This window comes from Myodes glareolus, chromosome X (assembly GCF_982192425.1).
Source record: "Myodes glareolus chromosome X, mMyoGla1.1, whole genome shotgun sequence".
NCBI classification, from domain to species: domain Eukaryota; kingdom Metazoa; phylum Chordata; class Mammalia; order Rodentia; family Cricetidae; genus Myodes; species Myodes glareolus.
The window spans coordinates 123,457,824-123,484,635 of NC_142053.1; the positions used below are offsets into that span (position 1 = coordinate 123,457,824).

Consider the following 26,812-nt stretch of genomic DNA (forward strand, 5'->3'; position numbering starts at 1 on the left):
AGATTCTCGGAATCTGGCCGGATTCTCTGAATGTGGCTGGCCTGAAGTCCTTCTGAAAAGCCATTGACTATGATACTGGGACCTGTTTCCTCTGTATATACTGGATTTTGGGGATCAAGTCTGTTTGGACACTCACCTTCCTGGACCTGGAGGGAGGGGGGAGGAACTTGAACTTCCCACAGGGCAGGAAACCCTGACTGCCCTAAGGGAGGAAGAGGGAGGAGGAGAGGGAGTGGGGGGAGTGGGAGGGTGTTGGGAAGAGGGGCGGAAATGGAAACTTTTATAATTTAATAAAATTTACTTAAAAAAAACTTGAATTCTCATAATTAGATAAATGTGTCTTTGTTCCTTTTTCATATTTTATTTCTATAATGAGTGTAATGCCTATAGTACACCAAGAATTACTTGAGAAGTCAATATTGAGAAATATTGACTCAGCACATGGATTTCACATATGTGTACTGAAATGTGAAAGTGGCTTTTCAAGAAGAATGTACCTCTTAAAGTCCCTATAGAGAAATAAATTTTAAAAGGCTATTTATAAAATTTCAGTCCAACAAGTTTCATAAATACTACATTCATTGGTTATAGTAAATGACTAGGCAAAATTAGCATTCAACACATAATTGACTTGTAACTTTTCAAAATGCTGAGAATAAGCAAATCAGGTGCTTATACAAAGATGGAGCATCTATGGTAACCATCCTCCATATCCTTTGAAGCTCATAGAACATTCTAGAAGTTTGTAAGGTGCAGAGGATAGAGAGGGCTGCTGTGAAGTGTTGGCCTCTGGGTAAGACATGACTCAGACACTCATGAACTCAAAGTGGCTGCTCTTATGTGCCTGAACTCAAACCATGAAATCATACCAATATGTGTGGGGAAGGGCTCATGAGTCCCATGCCTACCCCCAGAAGATACAGTTGCTGCTAGCAAGCACCGACTAAGCCATCTCCCCAATAATTATTTTTTAAAAATAAAATTCTCCTATTCAGCAATAGATAATCACCCTTTTAGTGGTTGTGCATGTTTAATTATTTCTAAGTATTGAATGTTTTAAAAACATGCTTCCAAGTTGTGTGTATGCATATAGTTTCAATTTAATCAGGAAGTGAGGAGCATCTTACAGGGGATTCATGCAGAAGTGAAAGGAAGCAATGAATTAGGCCTCATGTTTTCATAGGATGGGCAAAACAATTAGAAAAAAGGAGTATTTTGTGTTCACACAGATGAGTCAATTGCCGTAGAGAAGTTTCTATTGCAAAGGTTCTTGATCTTGTCATATCTGTGGAGAAGAAAAAGAAAAAGTTTGAGGTAGGTGAGCTCTTCTTGGCAGCATAGTGTTCTTAACTTTTTAAACAAAGGGAGACCTGAACCAGATTGGACCAGTCACCATTCCCTGGTGGATAAAACCTCACCCCTTCTGGTTCAACTGGTTTATAGACAGTTAAAAGTTGCTGTATGATTAGGGAGACTCACTCACAAGGCCCTGCCCTTTCCCGAAAAGCTAAAAGCAGTTAATGGTTGTTGGGGAGAGGGGACAGAAACTATTTTCAGTGATGTAGGTGTTGATGAAGTGTCCAAGCTCCTGTAAATAGAATATATATATATGTATAATAAAGCATAATACATAATGTATAATTTAATAAAAGGTTTATATAGACTTCATTTATATCTACAGATTTTATATATAATGATGCATATGAAATTAGAATGTAGACTCATCAGTTTGGATGAGGAAGGTGACAAGTGAGATTGAGAGAGAGATAAAGGGAATATGCTCAAAATATATGATATACATGTATGAAAAATGCCATCATGAAACTCATTGCTACATATAAATAATATATGCTATTAAATAGCTTTAGAATTGATTCCTTTGATGAGCAATGTAAAAGAGGGAAGTTCATGCCAAAGTCACTTCAAGGGATTCCATCTATGTACAGTCAGGTGCAGATGTAATTTTGAAGAACTTTGTGGGAAATTATTTTAATTTTGTAAAACTCTGCATAATCTCTAGGTAGGTGGCAGAATTGTCTTTAAGGTCATAAGGACAGGAGAGCTGCTCCTGGCTGCTACCAGCTGCAACACTCAGGAGAGCAGGCTCTGCACCTTACCTGGGCATCAAAAGAGGGCCAGTTCTCTTGGTAGAGGTGTGGGTGAGTCAGCCCTAAAGTTGTAAGCATGGGAGAGCTGTCCCCATTAGTTATCTGTCATGTGTCAGCATGGATGGGAGAAAGATGTCCTGGAGCTGATCCTGAAGGCGTAAGTGTGGGAGATAGGGCTCTGAGGATGTGAAAGTAGAAATTGTCCTACTCTTTGCTCATCACCTCAAAGAGTCAACTCACAAAACATTGTAGGAGAGCTCATCCTAGTTGGGAGGATAAGGGAGAGCTGGCGGGCTGACCAGCTCTACAGTTGTTCAAGCCCAAAGCCAGTGCTATGTGTTGGCCCACCCTGACATTCACCCCGTTTGTGATCTGCTGGAGTATGTGAAGAGATCAATTCTGCAGACCCAAACTTGTAGAAATTCCACAACACAGGGCAACAGCAGGATAAACAAGAGGAGTTTCACTGAGGGCCCATCATCGATAGTGTAGCAGAAACCAGAGGCCTGAAACCAAACCAATATCTCTCTGCAATGAACATTTGCAAGTAAAGATATATGGACAAAAGAGTTTACTGCATGACTCACTATATCACACTACAGCTTCCATGACCATATTGTTTTTCTCCTTTTTTCTTAAATTTAATTGGGGGCGGGGAGCGGTGCTGCAAGGGCAGAGAGCAGATATACAGGGATGGGAAGTGAATGGGGGATTGAAATGCATGATGTGAAAGACACAAAGAATAAATAAAAAGAAAGATAAAAAACTCTGCATAAATCCTGAGATTTCATATTTCAAAGGTAAATACTGAGGTTTATACCACAGAGAAAACTGCATAAAAATGGGCATCACATAAAGCTGCAAAATATTCAATTATTCAAAATTTACCATTAAAATTCAGTATTTCATAGTTCATGGATTTCTTTGTCTCCAAAGCTAAAAGTTTAGCTGAGGGAGCAAAGCAAGTAGAGAAGGTTAGTATGAAGTCTGATAGGCTCAGTGCTTGAGAGTCATCCCTCCTCTTTCTCAAGATGTTTCCAGTCTCAGCTCCATGCTAATTCTGTGGGATCTTGCGTCACCATCTGTACAACAATGGTACTGCACCCACATCACTGACACCCACCAATACACCTACCCACACATATACACAACAGCATTTATATAAGGATAACAAAACTAAAACATTGATTTTCATAAAAGTGGAAAATATGTTATGTTTCTACTCACCCAAGGTATGAACGTCTTTATTTAGGACAAATATCTGTAAAACAAGAATGCATGCTGTTTAGACTTTTTCAATATTTGTAAGGTTTATAACTTTAAAAACATTTGTGAATATTAAATTTGAATCAAATATAATGTTTTAAAATTTTCTGCTTTATTATTTTTTAGTTTTAAGTATCAGGGGATACCTAGTGTCCCCTCTATGGCCATTTCTTTACCTTTCTCAAACATGTATCTGATGTTTTCTTTTGGAAAGCGTGTCTTGTCACATAGCTCTGCAAATTTCTGCTGCTCTTCTTCACTCAAACTATCTCCTTTTCCTTCATCATGTGGAAAAAAGAAGAGAAGCATATGGAACTTCTTCAGAGTGGAATGCATCCCCTGTGCTGTACTACTGTGTGTCCCAACTTGTCCATCCTCCCAACTCCCAGCTCTGTCTTTCATGGTGATTTGACAGACTTGACAAGTACTCAAATTTTATTTCATGAGTCACAATAGTGAGTACTTCAGGAACTTTGCTTCATGCGCTGTTTATTCCACACAGTGGTTCTCCCTCTCTCTCTTTCTCTCTCTCTCTCTCTCTCTCTCTCTCTCTCTCTCTCTCTCTATATATATATATATATATATATATATATATATATATATTGAACTATATACTAGTTCAATACCTATTTTCTAATTTGATGGGGTTTCTTATTTTGTTGGATCACCAGCTTGTATACGTTTAATTTAATGAAACCCTTCTAATGGCAGGCCCTGGTGGATATAAATTTTTATTTTTAATAAAGAAATCTTTCCACACCCTTGATTTGGTGAGGGGAATAAACCACCTATGTGGATATATCTATGAATCAATTCATTTTATGGAAATAATGTATGCATATGCTTCTCTGTTTAATTAAAAGCAGATACGACGTTGCTATGTTCTGTATTGTAGAAAAAGACCCACAAGGATCCGAAAAGATTGTCTGGTGGGAACACTGGCTGTTCTTCAGGGGACCTGGGCTTGATACCCAGAACCAACATAGTGGCTCACAACTATCTGTAACTCCAGTTCCAGGGGATCTGATGCCCTTTTCTGGCCTGTATGGGCACCAGGCTCACACATGGTATACAGTCATATACGCAGACACAGTAAAATAATAATGATAATATCAATAATAATTAAAAGAGTCATGATACTTACCAACCAAAAATAACACAGTATTCAAATTCTCCTCAGTGTCAAAATAGTAATTAAAAATGATCATGATTGCACTTGATATATACAGAATCCTGAACCGATGTTTACCTGCATCTGTGGTGTGAAAATGTTGGTGTCAAAATTCAAACATTTTAACAATATTTCATTTAATTTGACAAGGTTCAATTCAAGGACCACACAATTCATTAACAATCTCCTCAGTATGTTAAAATCAGGTAGTCAGTCTCATTTAAGTTAAAATAGATTATTTTTTTCAGGCTGAGATGAGAATAATACATTGTACATTTTCTCCACAAATTAAATCACTTAAACTCCTGGCCATTTCTTTCTATACAACTGATGATAGCAGGTTATTGTCAAACATTGCAAAATTATTACAAATGAAAACTATACACTTTGTTCTCATTGGCATTGAAGTTTAAATTAAGTATACTTTGGTAAATATTTTAATTTCAATCTGTTATTATCATCAATACCATTCTTTTCTTTTGTACTTCAGCTAATCAGAATACACACATTGCATTTTTATTAAATGTCTTTTTGTTTTAGTGATTAGATTTTTAAAAATCTTTATTTAAAAGTTCTTTTTTTTCATTTTACAAACCAACCACAGTTCCCCATCTCTCCCCTCCTCTCGCTCCCCTCCATCTTCCCCCCACCCAACTCCCAATCCACTCCTCAGGAATAAGGCTTCCCATGGGGAGTCAACAAAATCTGTCACATCACTTGAGGCAGGACCAAGACCTCCCCCTACCTGTATTGAGGCTGAGCAATGTATTCCTAATAAATGTCTTCTTACAACTAGAATGCACTTATTAAAGTCTGTTATTACATGTCTTTTTAAACACTTGAATACTTTATCCTTTTTAAAGATTGATTTTATTTTCTTTTTTTTCTGTAGCACAATTCAAGTTTATTCCATTTGTTCTTGCAACACGAAACTTAAACACAGTATTAATTAGCATTCGGATGTACATGAACTAGGATACTTATGAAAAACCCAACTGTGTCAAAGGAATGACATTGTGTAACCATGATATACCAAAAATGCACAAAGCACTAGTCTTCCTCCATACTGCTTAGAAAGATTGATTGTTTCTCCATTTACAAAATAGAATCAGGACAATTTAAATTTTTGAATTTTGCATGCAAAACACTGCAATTGCTTATTTATGTAGGAGGGCACTCTTACCAGCTTCTTCTATACACAACCAAGTATACAATATTACATGAAGAAAACAGCCGCTGAGCTGAAGTTAAAAAAAATCAAGTACACATAATTTGAAGCTCTGTTACCGGGGAAAAGAAATGACTAGAAGGCTACTTGTTTGAGCTTCCACATGCTGCAGTTACTCCTTTCTTTGTGTGCAGCTGCTTCTAGACGGTGAGCTGGGATATGCAAGTGCTGTATTAGAACTCAAATCTATAGATGCCGGCATGAAGCTGTGGGGGTTTGTTAGTACGCTAACCACCAATAGGCAAATGATCTGTTTTTATTTGATACAGTGCATATGAATTGGATTTGATATAAAACTATAGAACATGCAGATTTTTTTTCTAGATGTTAAATAGTACTTCAGTGGAGGACAAAGCTTAACCTTTTATTAATGCGTGTAGTACCAAAAGCAGACATTTTAGCTTCCTTTATTCAAAAATATTAACATTAAGTGTCATGAATTTCTCTGCCAAGTGGTTCAGAAATACATTATAAATAACCTAGTTTTTTTTATTTTTTATTTTTTTTAAAGAAACTGTAAACCATCCTGGTCAGTCTATCCTAGTCCAGTTTATATGCTATTTTCTCAAGCAATAACTTCATAGCTATGGTTTACAAAATGGCCAACAAAGGGGGGGAGGCAAAACAGCCTCAACTGCATTACAAGGAACACCAGGATAAACTGTACAAAGAATCCTATGGTTTCAGTACCATAATGACCGTAGAAAGCAGACCCAAGGTTAGGAATGATAAGACAATATATTCTCTGCAATAGCCAACTCTAACAAAACACTCTGAAAGAAAAGCCGAAAATTGTGTAAATGGTTAAAATTCAAGCCTTTAAAATAGCAGTATGCCAGGAGGTGAAAAACCAAGGTCTCAAAAATACCCTGTTCTGTTACATTGATATTACAGACTGATGAGTGTCCTCCACTATCAGGATGTCCAACTCTAGTAGGTTGCATTAAGACAGCAGAGTTAGCCAAATACACCAAAATATTTAAACTACTGTTTCGTGATTGTTTTCTTGGACATAGAAAAATTACAGGGTCAGGCTAGTTGAAAGTGAAAAAGCCACAGGATAAAAAAGAGTTCATGGGAGAATACACACACACACACACACACACACACACACACACCAACCAATCATCAACTGATCAAAAGTTATTTAGCCAGGCTGACTGTTTGTGGTAATAGTTTAACCCTACTATAGAATGCTACATTGCCCTAAAAGGTCATTATTAGTTTTTTAATTATCCATAATCTAAATATAAGCCCCTATCCCACCCACCCTTTAAAAATTTGAGGTACATTCAATTATTGCATGACTTGGCTAAGGAAAGATTGTAATAGTTTTTGTAAGCCTGTATGGATGGCAAGTCAAAGAAATCCTAATACTTTAAATGTAGGATATCAAATTTAAGGTATATTTTAATCATTTTATTGTTCATGAATTAAAATTTAGAGATAAGTCTAAATTTTCTGCAGGTCCTAAGAACACCATTTTAGGGCACTGTATTCTAAGAACACAGACTGTATTGTGAAGTTGTCACATGTATGCAATGCATGATTGTTAAGAGAAACAAAAACACTACAGAGGTGAAGCGGTGTTGGCCCAGCAAGAGTCAATCAACAGCTCAGGGAAACCTGGTAACGAGCACATTTTTGAAGGGATGAGTTTCCATCTATCCAAATAGTGCATCTCACCCCAGTGATAGCTTTGGTGCACTAAAGAAAAAAATCAGCATCCATGGTGGGTTTCAGAGAGGCATCCCAAAGAATATTCTTCATTCTCCAAACACAACTAAGGCTGATTCACTCAAACAGCAAATGAAGACAATCCGTAAGTACTAAGACAACTGTTCTCTCTTTATAAGATACTAACACGTTTATGGCTATGATTTTATTTTTAAATCTCCTTTTACTACCAGCAGGAGTCTCAAAGTGTTTCAATGTTATATAAATGTCTAAGTCTAAAGGAGAAAAGAAAAGAAATAAGCATACTGGAATGATTCCTCCTTTAGGCTCCTAGAATTTAACATTTTATAAATAAAACTAGTCAGTTTTATCTAACGAGACATAAAGTTGATGTGAAAGGGGAGAGAAAATCCAAAGCTTAGTCATCCAGCAATTTAGGGGTGCGCCACTTATCTGAGCTTTCACAGAAATATTAAGGTCATTCAAGATTTTGGTCACTAACCACAGCAGCGCTCTTACCTAGCCAGAAACCCCCAGGAGAGTGCATTCTTAAGGCAGAAGGCTGTAGCTAATTGCTTATCTCAGCACCCTAAGTTGACATAACAGCAGCCACTACTTGCTCACAGCTAGGGCTGCCTAATAAGTAGAGTTGGCCTTGTACGATCAGACCTTCAACACACTAATTAGTAAATTAGCTAGGGAGCTGAGAAGGTCCAATGATCCCCACACACTGTATTTTTGCTCTCCCTTGAGTATAAGCTGTATATTTTACTAGAAATGGAAAAGAGGCTGGTTTGATCAGGAATCCCAGTAAAAGCCCGATCATATTCCCCACTGCTCCTCCAAGACGTGTTTTCCCCCCTTGGTAATCTGATTTGTTATGAATTTCTCTCTCCTCTCACCCTCTTAAAGTATTTAGCTGAAGAAGTTGGCAGATAGAAAGTGACAGACAGACAGGCAGCAGTGTGAGGCCACAGGAGAGTCATTCTTCTCAAGTTATCAGTCCATCCATCCATTACTGGAGAAGAGCTTTGATTGCCTGGTTGTCAGTGGCTTCAAGGGCAGTCAGTCCATCTGGGCCTTTCACAGTCTTATCAGCACCCTTTGACAGAAGCAATTTCACACAGGAAACATGACCCTCATAGACAGCAGACAGAAGAGGGGTAATATGATGTTTATCTGGAGCATTAATATCTGCTCCTTTCAGCAGCAGAAATTCCAGTATTTCCAGCTGTCCACAATCTGCTGCATAATGAAGAGGCTTCCTTCCACCTTCTAGTGTCCGGTTGACATCTTCTCCCTTGGCCACATAGTACTTCACCTCGTCCAAGTCTCCGTTCTTCAGGGCCCACATGAACTCCTTGTCGCACATCACTGCAGCGGGCTGGGCCGGCAGGCCGGGCACAAGTGGTGGGTACGCCCAACAAGGGGACACGAGGAAACGATGCGCCTCGGGCCGCCCTGATTTTATTTTCATTTATGTGTACATGTCTATCTGTGTTTTTGTGCATGCTACCAGGGTTCTCTCAGCATCCAGAAAAATAGCCTGCGTTACAGATGGTTGCGCACCATCAAATGTGGGTGCTGGGATCAGAGTTTGGGACTTCTGGAAGAGCAGCATGCTCCCTTAACTGCTGACCATCACTCTTGACAAACGTGATTATTTTCTGACTAGTCAAAGTAATATTTATAATGTAAGTGATATTTAAAGTATTCTACATAAAAGATATTCTCAGCTGTTCCACATATGAACATCTCACATTGCAATCTTAGAGGTTTTTTTGCAATTTAATGTGATATGTCTGATGAGATCATGTGACTTCTTCAACGGCCCAGGTGCAGGTGTAAGGCCTAGTGGGAGACTGGAAGAAGAGATTCTTTCAGGCTCCAGTTGTGGGATGATGCCAGCACCAAGGAATTAAAATTTTCCAGAAAGGTCACATACTCACAAGTAAAAGTAAAATTCCTTAAGTACACTTTTTGTGCTTTGATTTCAAACTTTTCACATTCTTCATCCACCCTAAAAGACAAAGGGACAAATGTCATGTAATGTAGTCCTGTGTGGTCTGAATAATGCAATGATAGACATCTTCACTTTCAGATCACAGGACACTGGCACACTGTTGCCATAGAAACCATGAAGATTGACTTGGTCAATGAGGATGTGTCATCTTCAACTGGTTCAGGCAAAGACACTGAATTCATCATTATGGGTTTTTGTTGTTTTGGGTTTGTATGTGTGTGTGTGTGTGTGTGTGTGTGTGTGTGTGTGTCTGTGTGTGTGTGTGTCTGTGTCTGTCTGTGTGTGTGTGTTTCTTGTTTTTTGACACAGGGTTTCTCTGTGTAGTCCTGACTGTCCTGGAACTCATTCTGTAGACCAGGCTGGTCTCGAACTCACAGATTTGTCTGCCTATGCCTCTGCCTCCCAAGTGCTGGGATTAAAGCTGTATGCCACCACTACCCATCTGATTTCATCATTGTTTAATGCATACTTTGATTTCTGCTAATTCAACTTGCATTCACTCAGCAAGAAAATGTATATAGACATCAATGATTAGAGGTACAAATAAATGGACATACAATGTCTATGATGGGGGATGTACAGATAATTGTATTCACATATCAGATACAGATCTGAGAAACACAAAACCATCACTGATATCTGAAACCTACAATTCATGTGTGTCTGCTGTTATTGGGTTGTAATGGTATATTTTAACTTATTTTTCTATTTAGATTTTTAGTTTTTCCATCTTAAATACTGAACACCTTGAAAGAAGCAAGGAATGGACTATTAAAGTCTCCATCTAGATTCCAATTACATTTGTAAAAAGGGAAACTTACTCACTTTATATGTATTATTCAATGACTAATATTTTCAGGAAATTCTTCTTGTTTCACAGTTTCTAACCTTCTATTATTTGAGAACAAGTGATTGCACAGAAAATGAATAATATCACTGTTTCCCCTTCATACTAAATCCATCCTACTTTCTCTGTTGATAAATATGAAAAAACATTTACAACATGTTAAAATTTTCAGGATTAACTTTTAATTGACACTTCCAATTAGGTTATTTAAACTAATCTAGATCCATGTTGCACATTACAGCCAAAATTTCTTGAAGTCACAATGAGTTTTAATGTAATTTTATGTTTCTTTACCCTAGTCCTACTTTTATTCTGATATATGATTTTATTTTACTTTTTTTATATCTCACTTTAACATTTTTCATAATCCCATACATGTATACAATAAAATATGATCTTTCCTAACTCCTCCCATTTCTGCCCTCTAATTATTTTCTATGACCTGAACTTACCCCTACCTAAGCTCATATATTTCCAGTCACTGCTGCACGTATGAAAATTCCATACATGCAAGAATGTGCTTGGATCCTTTCTTTGTCCAGTATAGTCCTCGTAAGTCCCTTGCCCACATTCTCCTCTCAGCTGTTCTTTCTTTCTTATTGTTTTTGCTTTTTCTTTTTTAAATAAACTGTTAACTCCAGTTGCTGTTGAACATATGAATGTAGGACCCACCAGTAACTACATTCTTTTTTTTATTTATTTATTAAAAATTTCCACCTCCTCCCTGCCTCCTTTTTCCCTCCCCCTCCCCACCTTCCCCTCCCTCTCTAGTCCTAAGAGCAGTCAGGTTTCCCTGACCCATGGGAAGTCCAAGGTCCTCCCCCCTCCATCCAGGTCTATAAAGGTGAGCATCCAAGCAAACCAGGCTCCCACAAAGTCAGTCCATGCAGTAGAATCAAAACCCAGTGCCATTGTCCTTGGCTTCCCAGTCAGCCTTCAGGAGCAGAAGGAGGGAGAACATGAGCAAGGAAGTCAGGACCACGAGGGGTGCATCCATCCACTGAGATGGTGGGACTGATCTAATGGGAGCTCACCAAGGTCAGCTGGACTGGGAGTGATGGAGCATGTGATCAAACAGTGACTACATTCTTAAAGAAATGTGACTATTCCTCCCCCAGGAGCCATCAACTGTCAATCACTCCAGCTAGGAGTAGGCCCTTGTGAGATTCTTCTACACAACATCTGAAATGGTGACTCTTTTGGTCATGTGCTACTTTAATGATGCAAATGTTAGTTTTCTTTCTGAAATACTTCCCAATTCCGTGACTGGAATTCATCATTAATTATATTTGAAACAAATTTCTAGAACCTTGATGTACCTAAAACTTATCTTTTAGTTTTATTGAAAGTAGATTTTTTCATACTTTCTATTCTGATTAGTACCAATCGCTACAACTCCTCTCAGATCCTCTCAACCTCCTTAGCACCCAAATCCTCACCACTTCTTTCTCTCTCTTATTAGAAAATGAACAGGCATATTAAGAAGAAAGAAAAATATTAAAATAAAAGCAAACCAGAATAGAACAAAACAAAAAAACAAAAGGAAAATTAAAAAAAAAAAGCCAAAGAAAAAGCACAAGAAACAGATGCAACAACCTGTACCTACACTTTCACCTACACGGAAATTCCATAAAACACAAACCTATAACAAACAATTATGCACAATATAAATACAATTAGAATACAAACTATAATATGTGGCATATAATTATTGTTATATAGTGACATATATCATCACACAAAAACAGCGTTATATATAAATTTAAAAAGTACATTGTCCACTAAGCAATCTTTCTAGCCTTGTGTAGTTATTTTATTATAATTGCAACATATTTAATGTAGTAAACACTATAATATATGATATAATCAATGTAAAATATGTGATATAAAAATACAATATTGTAGAAATGTACATTATGCATATGTTTTTAATACACAATGTGTACGACCATAAATTATATTGTAATCATATATACTACAATGGATATGCAATATGACATGCATTCTATCTAGTATAAATATAAGATACATGCTGTTTTAAATAATTTAAATATATATGTAACATGCACATATACATTTAAAATAGTCATATCAAATTATATTTTATTTGGAACGTCAACCAGTATCTTAGTAATATTTACTGTTTCATAAATATTTATGTATTGTGGTGAGTGGCAATGTAATTCACCTGTCAAGCTAGTGTCTAACCCTTTAGATTGCAGTAAGGTTAGCTTACTCGCCATAGAACGTCAGGATGATCTCCTGACATCCCATAATACACTCAAGGTGGCGGAAAAAGAGTTTCAGCAGTCCATCATCAGTGATAATGTCAATCTCTGTGGCTGTTATGGCAATAGTGTGCCAATCACCTGAGATCTGAAAATAAAGACACTATTAGAAAATCAATGGATCTTTTCTCTCATCTCCAACAAATATGTTAACTCTAGTGGGGGAAAATGTCTGATTTTATTGAATTGCCCAAAATTCTGTTCTTTAAAATTTATGTTCTGTTTTTTTTCTGTTGTTAGAGAAAGAATATGAATTATGGTGAGTAGGGAGGTAGGGAAAGATTATGAATTATGGTGAGTAGGGAGGTAGGGAAAGGTGTTGGTGGAGGAGAATGAATATAAACAAAACACATTGTAGAATAACTTTAAATTTTGATAAATACAACAGAAAATATCCTATTTACTATATATTGCAATTTATAGTAAATAATAAAATTTATAAATATGTAGTAAAATTTCTATTCCCTAGACTGCACAAACATAAAGTAACATAAGTATTCAAATCCACTTCTAAGCCATGATGGTAAAAATTTTTTGACATGTTTAAGACTGAGCCAACAAATATCATGGAAAACTGAAGATTTTATTTAGCATCTTGATTTTTATCATGTAGAATCTGATTTTAATGGAAATTAGAAAATATGGAATTGACAGAAAGAATTTTTTTCAATACAAACATATGGGTATGGATCAACATTTTACATAATCCAATATATGCATGTAAATCTGTATGAGAAAAACAGGGAGAAATGAATATAGGTGATAAAATTGCCTACATATAACAATATAATAATATATGTGTGCTATTAATACAATGGCAAGTAATAAGTAATATTTTATATTGCAATTATATGTAAAACAACGGGCATATAATATGACAAACATTGTATCTGATATATTTAATAATGTTTATAAATACATTTTGCATAATATATTATATAATTTATATGTATATTATAAGAGAAACTCTAAAATAAAATATTAATTAAATATTAAATCATAGAAAAGCAAGTATTAAATTATATTTAATTTAGATTGTTGCATATTCCTTAACTTGTTCCCCTAATGATTGGTTTCTGCAATACATAAGCATTTAGTAACTATTGAGATGTTGTTCAACATTTAAAATAAAGCAACAATGTAATAAGACTTTTTATTTATAATAATCTTATTATTTCATGGTACCTGAGTTGCATTGAGCTGTCCATTAGACCTGCTTCTAGAGCAAATCCAAGCATATGTAAGAGCCAGCAGCAGAGCCTTCATTTTAGCGTCTTCTGTTTTCTGACAATGCTTAGGAAATGAAGTTTAATTCTGTAATCTTGTTTGTAGTATATACAATGAAGAAATCGTCTTTTATTACAAGATATGGATAATCTAGAAATTTCCTGGTTGGAGTCACTTGGCTCTGTGAGATGATCTGTTATTTTATTGATAAGATTGTTTTTGAGTGGTACTCGCTCCAGTGCACAACTGACCTTTATGGGAGTAAAGAGAGCACAAAACATGTTTTGTTTCATGCATCACAAATATTTAGTCGGAAGTCCCAATTATTGAAAAGGGGGAATATGCATAAAATATCTTTCTAAGCACTTGAGTACGTGAGTATTTGTTCTGAATATTATTGGAAATAAATATTTTCCGAGGATTATATATATATTTTATATGTATTTCTTCAAGATCTATGTTGCAGGTTTAAAGCTGATTTCTCAAAATAAATTTATTACCTTGTCGTCAAATAAAATATAAACATAGTATCTTTGATCAAGAGATATGAGCACTCTCAACTACATTAGAGAAATTAGAAAAATAAAGCATGAAAATTCTGCTGAAATTATTTTCTCTCAGACAGTCTCCAGCACTGACTGTGAAAACCTTATTAACTGCTTATTCTTTTGAACTGTTAATTCAAGGTCAAAATGAAAGAAGGAAGAAAGAAAGAAAGAAAGAAAGAAAGAAAGAAAGAAAAGAGAAAGAGAAATTTAATCAGCTATAACATTTGGCCTAAACATTGCAAAACAATTATATGAGTGATATTTACAGAGTTTAAACTTTAGTCATATAATTATTTAATTTGAACTAAAAATAAAAAGATCTGAGTACAATACTAATAGAATAAAATATGTTGATTTGGATATTTCACATACCATATTTCTACAGATATTAAAAAATGTGAGATAATATTTTTATAAACAAAATCATTTTTCATATCCTTTCCCAAGCTCTCAAAGTCAGTGTTTTGATGTTAATGAAATACTGATGTTGTTTAGAATTTTCCACAATTTGAATGTTAGAGTTTGAGTCATTTAATAATTTTGGTTTTATCAATTCCAATTAAAATATTTAATTTTATGTGCTGTATCTTTTGCTTCCATGTAAATAGGAGCAGCATGTGCACATCTGGTGCCTGTAGAAGCAAGAAAAGGCATAGTTCCTGCAATTTGAGTTACAGATGTCTAGCACCAAACTCATTTATTTTAATAGGTACTTAAATGCTGCAGTTTGCATAACTCATTATTATTTATTATAGTGACAGGTCATATTTTAAGGTATTTTAACATAATTAAATATTAATGAACACTTATTTGTGGGTCTTCGGGTAGCAAACAAAATTGAACACCAGTATATTTTCTTACAAAAGTGTCTTTACAAAGTGTCTATCCCATAAGATTGGGATAATTTTCAATCTTGGGTTCTATTTTTAAAAAAGATTTCATTCAGTATTATTCACACATCTGTGCATCTGTGTATATGCACCAGGTGAGTATATTACCTCCGTTGGTCAGAAGAGGGCAATAGGTTCCCTTGCAGTACTTAAAGCTCTCAAATAACACCGTATTTAGGGGTGAAGCCTGCCTCAGACAAGTATTGTTTAAGAATTTGGTAGCATAGTATTTGAAAGTATTCCTGTATTATAAAATATATTATTGTCTACGTAAATATATAGTGCCTGAAACCATCACTCACAGACACAATCTGTCTAGATACAGGAATAAAAAAATCAGAGTTTGTAAAACTCCATTGAACAGAGACAGTTATTAAATATTGTGAGTTTGCTTAGCTTTGAAACATGGTATCTCTATGTAGCCTGTCTATCTTGGAACTTGCTATGTAGACGAGGCTGGCCTCCAATCCTTAAATTGAGGTTCGTTCCAGGCATTAGCAATTTGAGAAGATGGTGTATTCAAGTCATAAGGACAAAAAGCTGAGGTGCCTACTTAACACACAAAAGCTGACCCAGACACCAGGTTCTCCCAGCATCCTCCAGCCGCTACCTGTTCTAGGGAATACCTGGCATATCCCATTCCTACCCTTCCCCCTTCCTTATATAATCCAGACATTTTGGTTACCTGGCCCCTTTTGTCTACTATTTACCCTCCTGGTGTCTTGGTCTCCTGGTGTGCTGACTTTCCCTTTTCCCCTTCCCCCTCTCCTCAAGTGTCCTGGCTCAGGGTCATATTCACTCTGGACTTTCCCAGATGTCCCTGCCTTTGGCTATACTCTCCCTCATATCTACAAAAAACCTCCTCCACCGTACCTAGGATCAGTCAATCATGTCCTCCTTTTTGATTTTTTCTTTTTCATTCACTAACAAAAAGGGAAATAGCGTGTCAATGAGTCATGCAAGAGTCCTGTTGAATCTATTTGCTTTAGTGACATTGCTCTGAGCACTTGTGGTGACTTAAAAAGTGTCATTCTAGGTGCCCAAGATTCTTGATGTTGATTCTTCTGTTCTTATCATCTGCATTACACCCTCATAACATTTGCCTGGACATCAGTTGCTTAATGTCTATCTCCATCACTCACTCATCCCCCAATGTGCCATTAGGGCTGAGCAGTGAGTGTTAATTCAGAACAAGCTAACAACAGTGTGTCAGCTGTTTGTACTGTGTGGGTGCAGATTATTTTCTATAATATAAAATACAGATATGAACTTTAATATAGAATATAGAAATGCTCCTATGCATCTCCTATAATTCTCCACTGCTTGTAATTCTCATATGCAGTGATGCAGTATTAGAAAAAGTTTTCTTTCATTCTAAGAGACATTTTTGTTGGGTCTCACACAGTTAATAATATAATTCAAGGTAGCATAAAAACCGAGTCTTTCTAAAATCATCATTGGCCCAGAAAGGAATATCAAAAAGCATTTTTAAGTGAATAAAAACAGTGGGTAGCTTTGAGTTTAATTACTCACCAACACCCCTCTCTGAATTTACTTATCTCAGTAGGAAACTTGTTAGGAAAAGGTAAGGGTTGAGTTTTACATTCAAAACATTTATAAGTCTAGCCAGAATTCATATTACCACAAGTCAATGAAAAGAGAAGGTATTCTTAAACTCTTAATTATCTGTCTTTTTGTAGGTTATTGTAGAGCATTAACAAAGCCCACAAAGGTCTTTGTAGATTTTTCTGTGTCAGAGGAAGAAGATTCTGAATGTGTTTTAAGATTAGGGACTTCTCTTTCTCCCTATCTCCCTGTCTCTCTGTCTCTGTCTCTGTCTCTGACTCTTCTCTCTCTGTCTCTCTTTTTCTTCTAAGCCCTTGTGTTAGTCTGTGAGTCTGTTGAGTGGCTCCATTGATTTATACATTAACCAACTGAGGGTCTACAGGTTCTCAGTTTTGATGACTTATTCAAGAAAGGTAATTAAACTGTTCTTTAAATTTCTCATATTTTGATAGCCAGCAAGCACCATGCCCATCATTTGCATATAAAGTTATTTCAAAGCTAGAGTGTTTTATATTTTATTATTTATTTTAAATTGTTTTTATTGAGCTATATATTTTTCTTCATTTCCCTCCCTTCCTCTCCCCTCCTATTCTACTTGCCAGAGTGTTTTTAGAGTGAAAACAGACATTTTAGCTATAGATGAAATTGCCAGTCAGCTTCAGGAGAGGAGGCAGAATCCTGCTAGCTGATGCAGTAGAAAGTGGCAAGACTGTTGAATTTTCTAATGAAGACAGGGCCCAGAATGAGAGGGTCCCAAAATAAAATAATCCCCATAGGCCCATTGTGAGTGGCACTATTAGGAGGTGTGGTCTTGTTGTAGTGTATGTGGCTCTCTATTAGAGCAAGTGCATCACTGGAGTTGGGCTTTGAGTTCTCAAAGCCAGGTCTTGTTTGATACTTCCTGCTTCATTTCCTGCTGCCTTTCGATTTGGATGCTGATTTGGATATAGAACTATCAGCTACCTCTTCAGTATCACAAGTTCTTGGGTGTCTGTTCAGTCAAAACAGCTCATGGTCTTCAGGAAGAACTTCAACACCATTGGGTGTTTCCCAAACCTGCTCATCTCAATCCATATTGCCCTTGAAATACAGTGATCCTTATCTTTTCAGTGCTATCTCCTTGGCTCTGTGCTCTGTGTCTTTAGGTAAATCATTCTGGTGGTCCCTTTGAAAAGGAATAAATAAGAGCATTGGATCATATGATGTGAACCATCACATCTTCCTTTATATGTAAACAGTCATATTATTGAATATGTGTCAGGAAATGAAATGGTTAAATTACGACTCAATTACTTGAGCTAATGCCAGTTTTGTGGTTACAGAGAGAAACAAAATAATCTGTGATTAAAGAGAATATTTTACTGTTCAATAAATCCTTTCAGAAAATTAAATTCTTGTGTTTGTGCACAAGCTTACACTCAGGAAAAGAAAAAGGGAATTTCCATGGAGTGTTAATGTCATAGAGAAGAATAAGGAAGAGGGGAGAATGAAATAATTGAAAAAGGTGTTCTGATTTCACCTCAACCTCAGTTGATGAGGCTAAATGCCTAAGATTGCCCTGGAAACCAAAATGAAAGGAAATTGTTGAGGTTAGGCACTCTGAGGTGATCTGTTACTCATCTGAAAATTAAGGAGTATTTAGTTTTCAGTATCAAAGTTATTATTCTTGGTATTGTTCGATCCTTAATTGTTTTTAAAAATTCATATCTCTTTTATAATGCAGTGACACCCAATTGTAGATGTAAAGTTGAGAATGTAGTATTGAAAATGTAAAGGAGCATGTTATTGGTAGATATTCTATCCAGAAAGATTTTGGGGAGCATATGACTCAAAAAAGTTTCTGCTTTACAATAAACTTCTATTTTTCAGGAAAACCAAAGATCTTCAGTCAGAAATATTTAAGCCATTTTCGTCAGCAGGGTAGAGCTCATATAGGCAAGTCATACATTCATACACTATTGAGAAAGAGACAAAACTTTAGAAAACTAGGGAGAAATAATCACAGGAGAAGCAAGATGGCTTTATCCTAATTTAACATCATAATAAATAAGTCATACTATAATTATATTATCTCAATACATATTATATAATAGTACAATTTAATGTTATATAACAATATGATATAATGTTATATTATAATGGAATTATTAATAAATGATTTAATGGAATTAAGGACATGAATCATGAGTGACTCTATAGAAGCAGAAGAAGTCTTTGACAAAAATCTTTCAAAATAAATACCTAGCAAGAGTAGGACTTGAAGGAACATGCTTCAACATAATAAAGACTCTATATAATAAACCAATAGGCAACATTATCCTATGTGGAGAAGAATTGGAAAGAATCCCATCAAATCAGGAGCAAGAGAGGCTGGTCATATCCTCACCCTTTAATGTTGTGCGAGAGATTCACAAATATTTGAGAAAGTCAAATTATCCCTAGTTACAGATGACATGATATTATACACGAGAGAGCTAAAATATTACACCAGAAAAGTTTCTAGATAGCCAAAGAAATCCTGATAAAAAGACCAAAAATTAAGGTATTGCTATTTTAGATTTCACGATTGTAGGAGACAGCCATGATAAGCTAAATAGAAACAGATCACCCAAAGGAAGTTCTTTACTTCCAACCATTATCACCTGCCAGTGTATAATTCAGCTATCCTGAGTCTCAGTAGTTTACCCTGAAGTAATTGTAGGAAGAACCACAGACTGAGATTACCTGAGCACCACCCAAGAACAGACCATCCAAAGGAAATGCCTAACATTTCAACTATTGTAGATAGAATTACTCTCCAGCACACACTTACCAGGATGTCCCTAGACAAACGTCAGCCAATCAGGGGCATTACACTTTAGAAATTCCTCACCCCCACCTTTACTGCTATAAAACCCAACTCTAACTGTGATTATTCTGATACATTGGACATGTGAAGAGACTGAGTTTGCAAACTTGCATAAAATAAAGGCACTTTGCTTTTTACACCTGCATAGTCTCACCAACATGATGGCCCAAATTTGAGCTGAACAAAGACAATAACAATGGACATGGCACATAGGACTGACAAAATATCAAGTAGTTTCCATCCTACCTGAAGAATTATAGACTAACTTGAGATGCAGAGTGTAATAAGTAGAAATAACACTCTAGTGTTGATTGTACAATGCCAAATGGTCAGCCTTGAAAACATGCCTAAAAGGGCCATAAAGGCTGAGCATGTTATGTTTATGGATTAAGAAATACATATCTACAAGCACAGATATATATGTAACAACGATTAATAAAAAGGGAGCCATAAATTTAAAAGAGGCAAGTAGGGTATATGTTATTTAGATTAGAGATTTACTTATTTTATAATCTTAAAATAAGAAAGCATTATAAAATTTCAATACAGAACTATCACAAAAATGGACATATAAATTGAAAAGCACAAAGTAGTGGATCCAAATCTGACTAATCATTACTATAGTACCATCAGATATTTGACAAAAGACAAAAACTTACACTGAACAAATGACATCATTGTTAACAAATGATGATGGGAAACTCAGATGTCTATGTACAGTCAGTGCAACTATAGAAAATTCACATATGACACCCTGCACAATCATAAGATCCTCCCTAAGCCCCTTTCCTGGGGTTGGGATCTGGAACTGTGTATTTTTTCCACAGCAACCATGTGTTCCATATTCCTGAGTGAGATTTCTATGCACACCACTGGCTTCAATTGCTGAGTTTCCCCTATTCAACTCAGTTTAACCTTTTCTCTGAACCCGAGGAATTAACCATTGAACTTCCATAAATCTTCTGGTGTTCCTAGAAATGGGGGGACAGCCCCCAACCATGGTCTTTAAGGCTACAGATGAGCCCTTTGATGATATTCATCTCTGGATTGCTTCACTTAGCTTAAATCATGTTTGGATGATCAGGAACCAGGGTTCTGTCTTCCTAATGATGGGAAACTCAGATGTCTATCCAGTCAGGCTGTAGCACTCAACCTGTAGGCAGAGGATGCTCTCCTATAGTTCCTGCAGTGTTTGCTGCCGATTTACACCCCAACTATAGGGGGAGACGTCCCATTCTAGGCCTTGTGTTGTTGCTGTTTCATGAGTTTTCATGGTTTCAGCCATGGGTAGCAAGCCATCCCTGTCCACTCCCCTTGGGATGGATGCCTTTTAGAGGCCCTAAAATCCCAGGCCTTAGTGCCCTACTTCTTCAGGTTTCTACCCTCACTCTGCCAGTGTCCCACTGGCTCCACTTTTATGGGAACTTTCTAAATACTGTCAGCACACAGGTAAATGGAAGGAGATTCCTCAAACTGTCCCTGCACTGATACTGCTGCCAACAAGGTTGGTCGGATCCACAAGGCAGCTGTTTTCAATTATAACCTTTTGCTCCCTTCTTCAGCTTGTGGCATGGCAACTCAGCAACAGGGTGGATCACACCTCTAGGTCTCTCTTATTATTAAACATAAAATCCCTGCAACTCAAAAAATGTGGCTTTTCCATACAACATGTGACTGCTGCCATTTTGACTGAGGTCAGGTGACCTTACCACCATTTTAACTGAGGTTAGGTGATTTTTCTGCCATCTTGGCTGAAAACCAGGCCAGGGGACCAAGTTCTGCATCTTTACTGAGGTATTCCCTGCCTGCTTCCCCAGTGTTAACTCTGTTAAATGAGTGATCTTACTGCCATCTTAACTGAGGTCAGGTGACTTTACCACCATTTTAACTGTCAGGTTACCAAGTTCTGCCATCTTTACTGAAGTATACCCTGCCTGCTCCCCCAGTTTACTTATGCTTTTTGTCTCTAAATTCTTGTTGACTCTGTTGCATGTGTGCTTTGTACAGTGGCATGCCTTTGGTAGGGCCCATCAAAAGCATCCACATCACGCAATTCCTGTTCACTCTGTGTGTATGTGTTCATACATTTAACTTAAATTCACCTATGTTTACTGTTAAATTTTATAATTGTCTATTCATCGCATCTCATTTAAGACTACAAAACAGTAAGTCTCATGTTTTAAACTGGTATGTACTTTTAAGTCTCTTACAAAAATACTTTATATTTTTTTCTTTTCTTTATTTTTTTTAAAGTAATTTTATTAAATTATAAAAGTTTCCATTTACGCCCCTCTTCCCAACACCCTCCCACTCCCCCTCCCTCTCCTCCTCCCTCTTTGTCCCTAAGAGCAGTCAGGGTTTCCTGCCCTGTAGAAAGTTCAAGTTCCTCCCCCCTCCCTCCAGGTCCAGGAAGGTGAGTATCCAAACAGACTGGATCCCCAAAATCCAGTATATGCAGAAGAAACTAGTCCCAGTGTCATTGTCAATGGCTTCTCAGAAAGACTCCAGGCCAGCCACATTCAGAGAATCCAGCCAAATTCAGAGAATCTGGTTGGATCACGTGCTCATTCAGTCGCAGTCCAACTGCCCTTGGTAAACTCTCATTAGATCCGACTCCTTGTATCAGTGGGTGATAGCATCCCTCGCAGTCCTTCGTCATTTTCTTCGTCCTTCTGCTCCACATTTGGACCTTGGGGGGCTCAGTCCGGTGCTCCAGTGTGGGTATCAGTCTGTATCGCCATCCATCGCCAGATGAAGGATCTATAGTGATAAGCAAAATATTCATCAGTATGGTTATGTGCCAAGGCCGGTTCAGGCACCCTCTCCTCTGTCCAGAGAACAATCTGGGGATCTCTCCTTGGGCCTGGGATCCCATATATAATCAAGTTTCCTGTAAACCCTAAAATGACTCCCTTAGTTGAAATATATTCTTCCCTGCTCCCATATTCATCCTTCCTCCCTTCCCCCCATCCCGGTCAACCGAGCTTACTCCATTCCTCCCCTACTCCCTTCTCTCTAACCCTCTCCCCTTCCAACAACCCTCCCACCACCCCCCATGTACCCAAGGTTACCTGTACCTTGTACCATGTGCCATGTACCTGGGTACATGTTCTAATAGCAGGCAGGCTATTAGAACAAAGGGACTTCCTTCCCTTTGCACTCACCACCTGTCCCGACCAGCGATGCCCACCCCGGCTGAGATGGAGGAATTTAAGCCCCTAAAAAGGGAGAGGGTAAGGGTAGAGGTTCCAAGCAGAAAGCTGGGATGGCGTAGCAGGAGAGAGGGATTAGCTGGGGGAAGCTGCCCCTTTGGAGTAGCCAGGGAGATAAGGATGGCGGGAATACTGTGTGTTCCCTAACCGGACTTGTGGGGCGGTCAACACACTTACCCCTCCACAGGATCAGAGCCCCTCGCTGGTCAGAAGTCTCCCTGCCTGCAGTCTTAGCTTGCTGCAGGCCGGCTATCAGAACAAAGGGACTCCTGTCCCTTTGCACTCACCGCCTGACCCGGCCCGCGGTGCCCACCCCGGCTGAGATGGAGGAATTTAAGCCCCGAAAAAGCTATATTTTTTCAAAAGTTTATTAAATTATGAAAGTTTCCTCCTCCCAACACCCTCCCACTCCCCCCACTCCCTCTCCTCCTCCCTCTTCGTCCCTAAGAGCAGTAAGGGCTTCCAGCCCTGTGGGAAGTTCAAGTTCCTCCCCCCTCCCTCCAGGTCCAGGAAGGTGAGTATCCAAACAGACTGGATCCCAAAAATCCAGTATATGCAGAGGAAACAAGTCCCAGTGTCATTGTCAATGGCTTTTCAGAAAGGCTCCGGGCCAGCCACATTCAGAGAATCCGGACACATTCAGAAAATCTGGTTGGATTACGTGCTCGTTCAGTCCCAGTCCAACTGGCCTTGGTGACCTCTCATTAGATCAGTCCCCTTGTATCAGTGGGTGATCGCACCCCTCGCGGTCCTGAGTTTTTTTTCATGTTCTTCCTCCTTCTGCTCCTCATTTGGACCATGGAGGGCTCAGTCTGGTGCTCCAATGTGGGTTTCCGTCTGTATCGCCATCCATCGTCTGATGAAGGATCTATGGTGATAAGCAAAATCTTCATCAGTATGGTTATAGGCCAAGGCTGGTTCAGGTACCCTCTCTTCTGTCCAGAGAACAATCTGGGGATCTCTCCTTGGACCTGGGATCCCATCTATAATCAAGTCTCTTGTAAACCCTAAAATGACTCCCTTACTTGAGATATATTCTTCCCTGATCCCATATCCATCCTTCCTCCCTCCCCTCATCTCAGTCCCCCGAGTTTTCCCCATTCCTCCCCTACTCCCTTCTCTCTAACCCTCTCCCCTTCCAACAACCCTCCCACCCCCCCCATGCACCCGAGGTTACCTGGGACTCTTGTCTATTTCCAATCTCCAGGAGGATAAGTACATGATTTTCTTCAGGTTCACCTTCTTATTTAGCTTCTCTAGGATCTCGAATAATAGGCTCAAAGACCTTTAATTATGGCTAGAATCCACTTATGAGTGAATACATACCATATTTCTCTTTTGGGGTCTGGCTTACCTCACTCAGTAAAGTGTTTTCTATGTCCATCAATTTGCATGCAAAATTCAAGATGTCATTGTTTTTTACCGCTGAGTAAAACTCTAGTGTATATATGTTCCACACCTTTTTTAACCATTCTTCTATTGAGGGGCACCTAGGTTGTTTCCAGGTTCTGGCTATTACAAATAGTGCTGCTATGAACATAGTTGAACAAATGCTTTTTTGGTATGATAGGGCATCTCTTTGGTATATTCCCAAGAGTGGAATTGCTGGGTCCTGAGGGAGATTGACTCCCAGTTTCCTGAGAAACCGCCACACTGATTTCCACAGTGGCTGCACAAGTTTGCATTCCCACCAACAATGGATGAGAGTTCCCCTCTCTCCACATCCTCTCCAGTATAGGCTATCATTGGTGTTTTTGACTTTAGCTAATCTGACCGGTGTAAAATGGTATCTCATATTTGTTTTGATTTGCATTTCCCTGATCGCTAAGGATGTTGAGCATGATCTTAAGTGTCTTTTGGCCATTTGGAGTTCTTCTGTTGAGAATTCTCTGTTCAGATCAGCACCCCATTTTTTAATTGGGTTAATTAGAGTTTTATTGTCTAGTTTCTTGAGTTCTTTGTATATTTTGGAGATCAGGCCTTTATCTGATGAGGGGTTGGTGAAGATCTTCTCCCAGTCTGAAGGTAGTCTTTTTGTCTTACTGACAGTGTTCTTTGCTTTACAGAAGCTTCTCAGTTTCAAGAGGTCCCATTTATTCATTGTTTCTCTTATTGTCTGTGCTACTGGGGTTCTACTTAGGAAGTGGTCTCCTGTGCCTATATCTTGTAGACTATTTCCCACTTTCTCTTCTATCTGGTTCAAAGTGGTCCAATTAATGTTGAGGTCTTTAACCCATTTGGACTTGATTTTTGTGCATGGTGATAGATATGGATCTACTTTCATTTTTCTACAGGTTGACATCCAGTTATGCCAGCACCATTTGTTAAAGATTCTTTCCTTCTTCCATTGCATACCTTTAGCCCCCTTTTCGAAAATCAAGTGTTCATAGGTTTGTGGGTTAATATCTGGGTCTTCTATTCAATTCCATAGGTCGACTTCTCTGTTCCTATGCCAGTACCAAGCTGTTTTCAATACTGTAGCTGTGTAATAGAGTTTGAAGTCAGGGATGGTTATACCTCCAGAAGTTCCTTGGACAAGAGTCCAAGTTTACTTCTTTACATATCAAAACAAGGTCTGTGTTATGCTTGGCCATAGGATCTTGTCATTCATTTCTAGGATCAACCAAGCATATCAAGACTCTGTAGTACTTGTTTATCCTCTGGGGCTTCTCTATCTGACACATAGAATAACTTACAGTTAGCGCTTTGGTACCATGCCAGTGTGGGCTGGAACCAAGATTCTTGGCAGAGGGTGTATAGGTTGAATGAATTCACAGAGTATGAGGTTGAGGTGGAACAGCTTCTTTATTGTTCTGCTGGGGCTAGCTTTTATACCATGGCACCAAAAGAGGAGGGGGCTGCAAAGGGACTGTCACCTGACCCCAGCAGGGATCAAGAAATGATCACGTGCACTAAAACTTCCTTTCTCAACTCCAGGAGCAGAGGGAAGTTATTATGTTTTCTTTGCAGATAAGCACCTCAAATGGGGGCAGGGATGTGTAACTCGAGGCTGCAGTTCCCACAATTCCCCCTACTTTATTTTATAATGAGGGGTCCTGTCTTAGGTCCTGCGAGGGAAGTACCTTCCCTTACCTGTCATAGGGCCCCCGCTGCCCTGTCTTAAGTGGGGGGGGGTCTCCTCACAGGTTGCCCGTCCTTGAAGACCCTCATTTTTTCAGCATCTGCAGCCATACCTCATGACTTCTGGGAGAGTCGTGGGACAGACTGAGTAACACCTGACGGTGGACAAGCTCAGTCATGGTGAAGATGTTTAGGACTTGTTTTAAGAGGAGCAGGCCTACTGCCACCCCTACTAGTCCCAAGATCCCCAGGGACAAGGCACCTCTCCATCATTGTGCCCAACCCCCAATCTTGGCCATGGTATTCCACCATCCCTCAGCAGATACAGGTTTAACACGAGTTTCATTAATTGCAATAATTTGATGTACCAAAGAGTGGGTAAAGTTTACAAAGGAATCATTCCAAGGCCCCCTAAGGTAAGCATTAAGGTGTTGCATCTCAAAGAACATATTTTTCACTTCCATAAGGGTCACACAGGCAGAATGATAAAAATGAGAACAAGAGGCTTGTTGCACCATCCATAACACATTAATCTGTTCCTGTAATAAGGCTGTTTGCTGATTTAAATTTCACATCCCCAATTGAATATGTGAGTCAGTGGTATTTTGAGTCTCTAAGGCCTGGGTAACACGGGCAGCAAGAGTGTTAACAGTCTCTGCAGTAGCTGCATTCTGGGACATGGTGATTCCCGCAACAGTGGCAGCTGTGGCTGATATGGAAATAGCTGCGATGACTGTGGCGGTGATTCCAAAGTCTCTTCTTTCTCTATGCAAGATAAGCTCTCGTCCATCATGTGGGTCTTCTACCACCAGGGGAACCAGGGCAGGAATTC

General features: G+C 38.3%; 2 protein-coding genes across 2 annotated transcripts; both read right to left on the reverse strand.

Moving 5' to 3' along the window:
* Window positions 1–1,221: 1,221 nt before the first annotated feature.
* On the reverse strand, window positions 1,222–13,874 carry LOC125407721 (lipocalin Cav p 3.0101-like). Its single transcript, XM_085684761.1, has 7 exons — window positions 13,794–13,874; window positions 12,557–12,696; window positions 9,400–9,470; window positions 4,519–4,629; window positions 3,551–3,652; window positions 2,113–2,170; window positions 1,222–1,285 (listed from the first exon to the last, which is right to left on the reverse strand). Exons 1-7 carry the CDS (start codon window positions 13,872–13,874, stop codon window positions 1,222–1,224), a joined length of 627 nt encoding a protein of 208 aa, XP_085540887.1.
* Window positions 7,597–8,886, reverse strand: LOC125407718 (myotrophin). Its single transcript, XM_048445505.3, has one exon. It carries the CDS (start codon window positions 8,820–8,822, stop codon window positions 8,466–8,468), a length of 357 nt encoding a protein of 118 aa, XP_048301462.1. The 5' UTR covers window positions 8,823–8,886; the 3' UTR covers window positions 7,597–8,465.
* Window positions 13,875–26,812: the final 12,938 nt, after the last annotated feature.

Coding starts and splice junctions, on each gene's coding strand:
- LOC125407721 (XM_085684761.1), bottom strand. CDS start 13,874: ATGAAGGCTCTGCTGCTGGCTCTTACATATGCTTGGATTTGCTCTAGA. Junction 12,697..13,793: donor GACAGCTCAATGCAACTCAG/GTACCATGAAAT, acceptor CTTTATTTTCAG/ATCTCAGGTGATTGGCACAC. Junction 2,171..3,550: donor CAGATACATGTTTGAGAAAG/GTAAAGAAATGG, acceptor TTACAACTTTAG/GGCTGACTCACCCACACCTC.
- LOC125407718 (XM_048445505.3), bottom strand. CDS start 8,822: ATGTGCGACAAGGAGTTCATGTGGGCCCTGAAGAACGGAGACTTGGAC.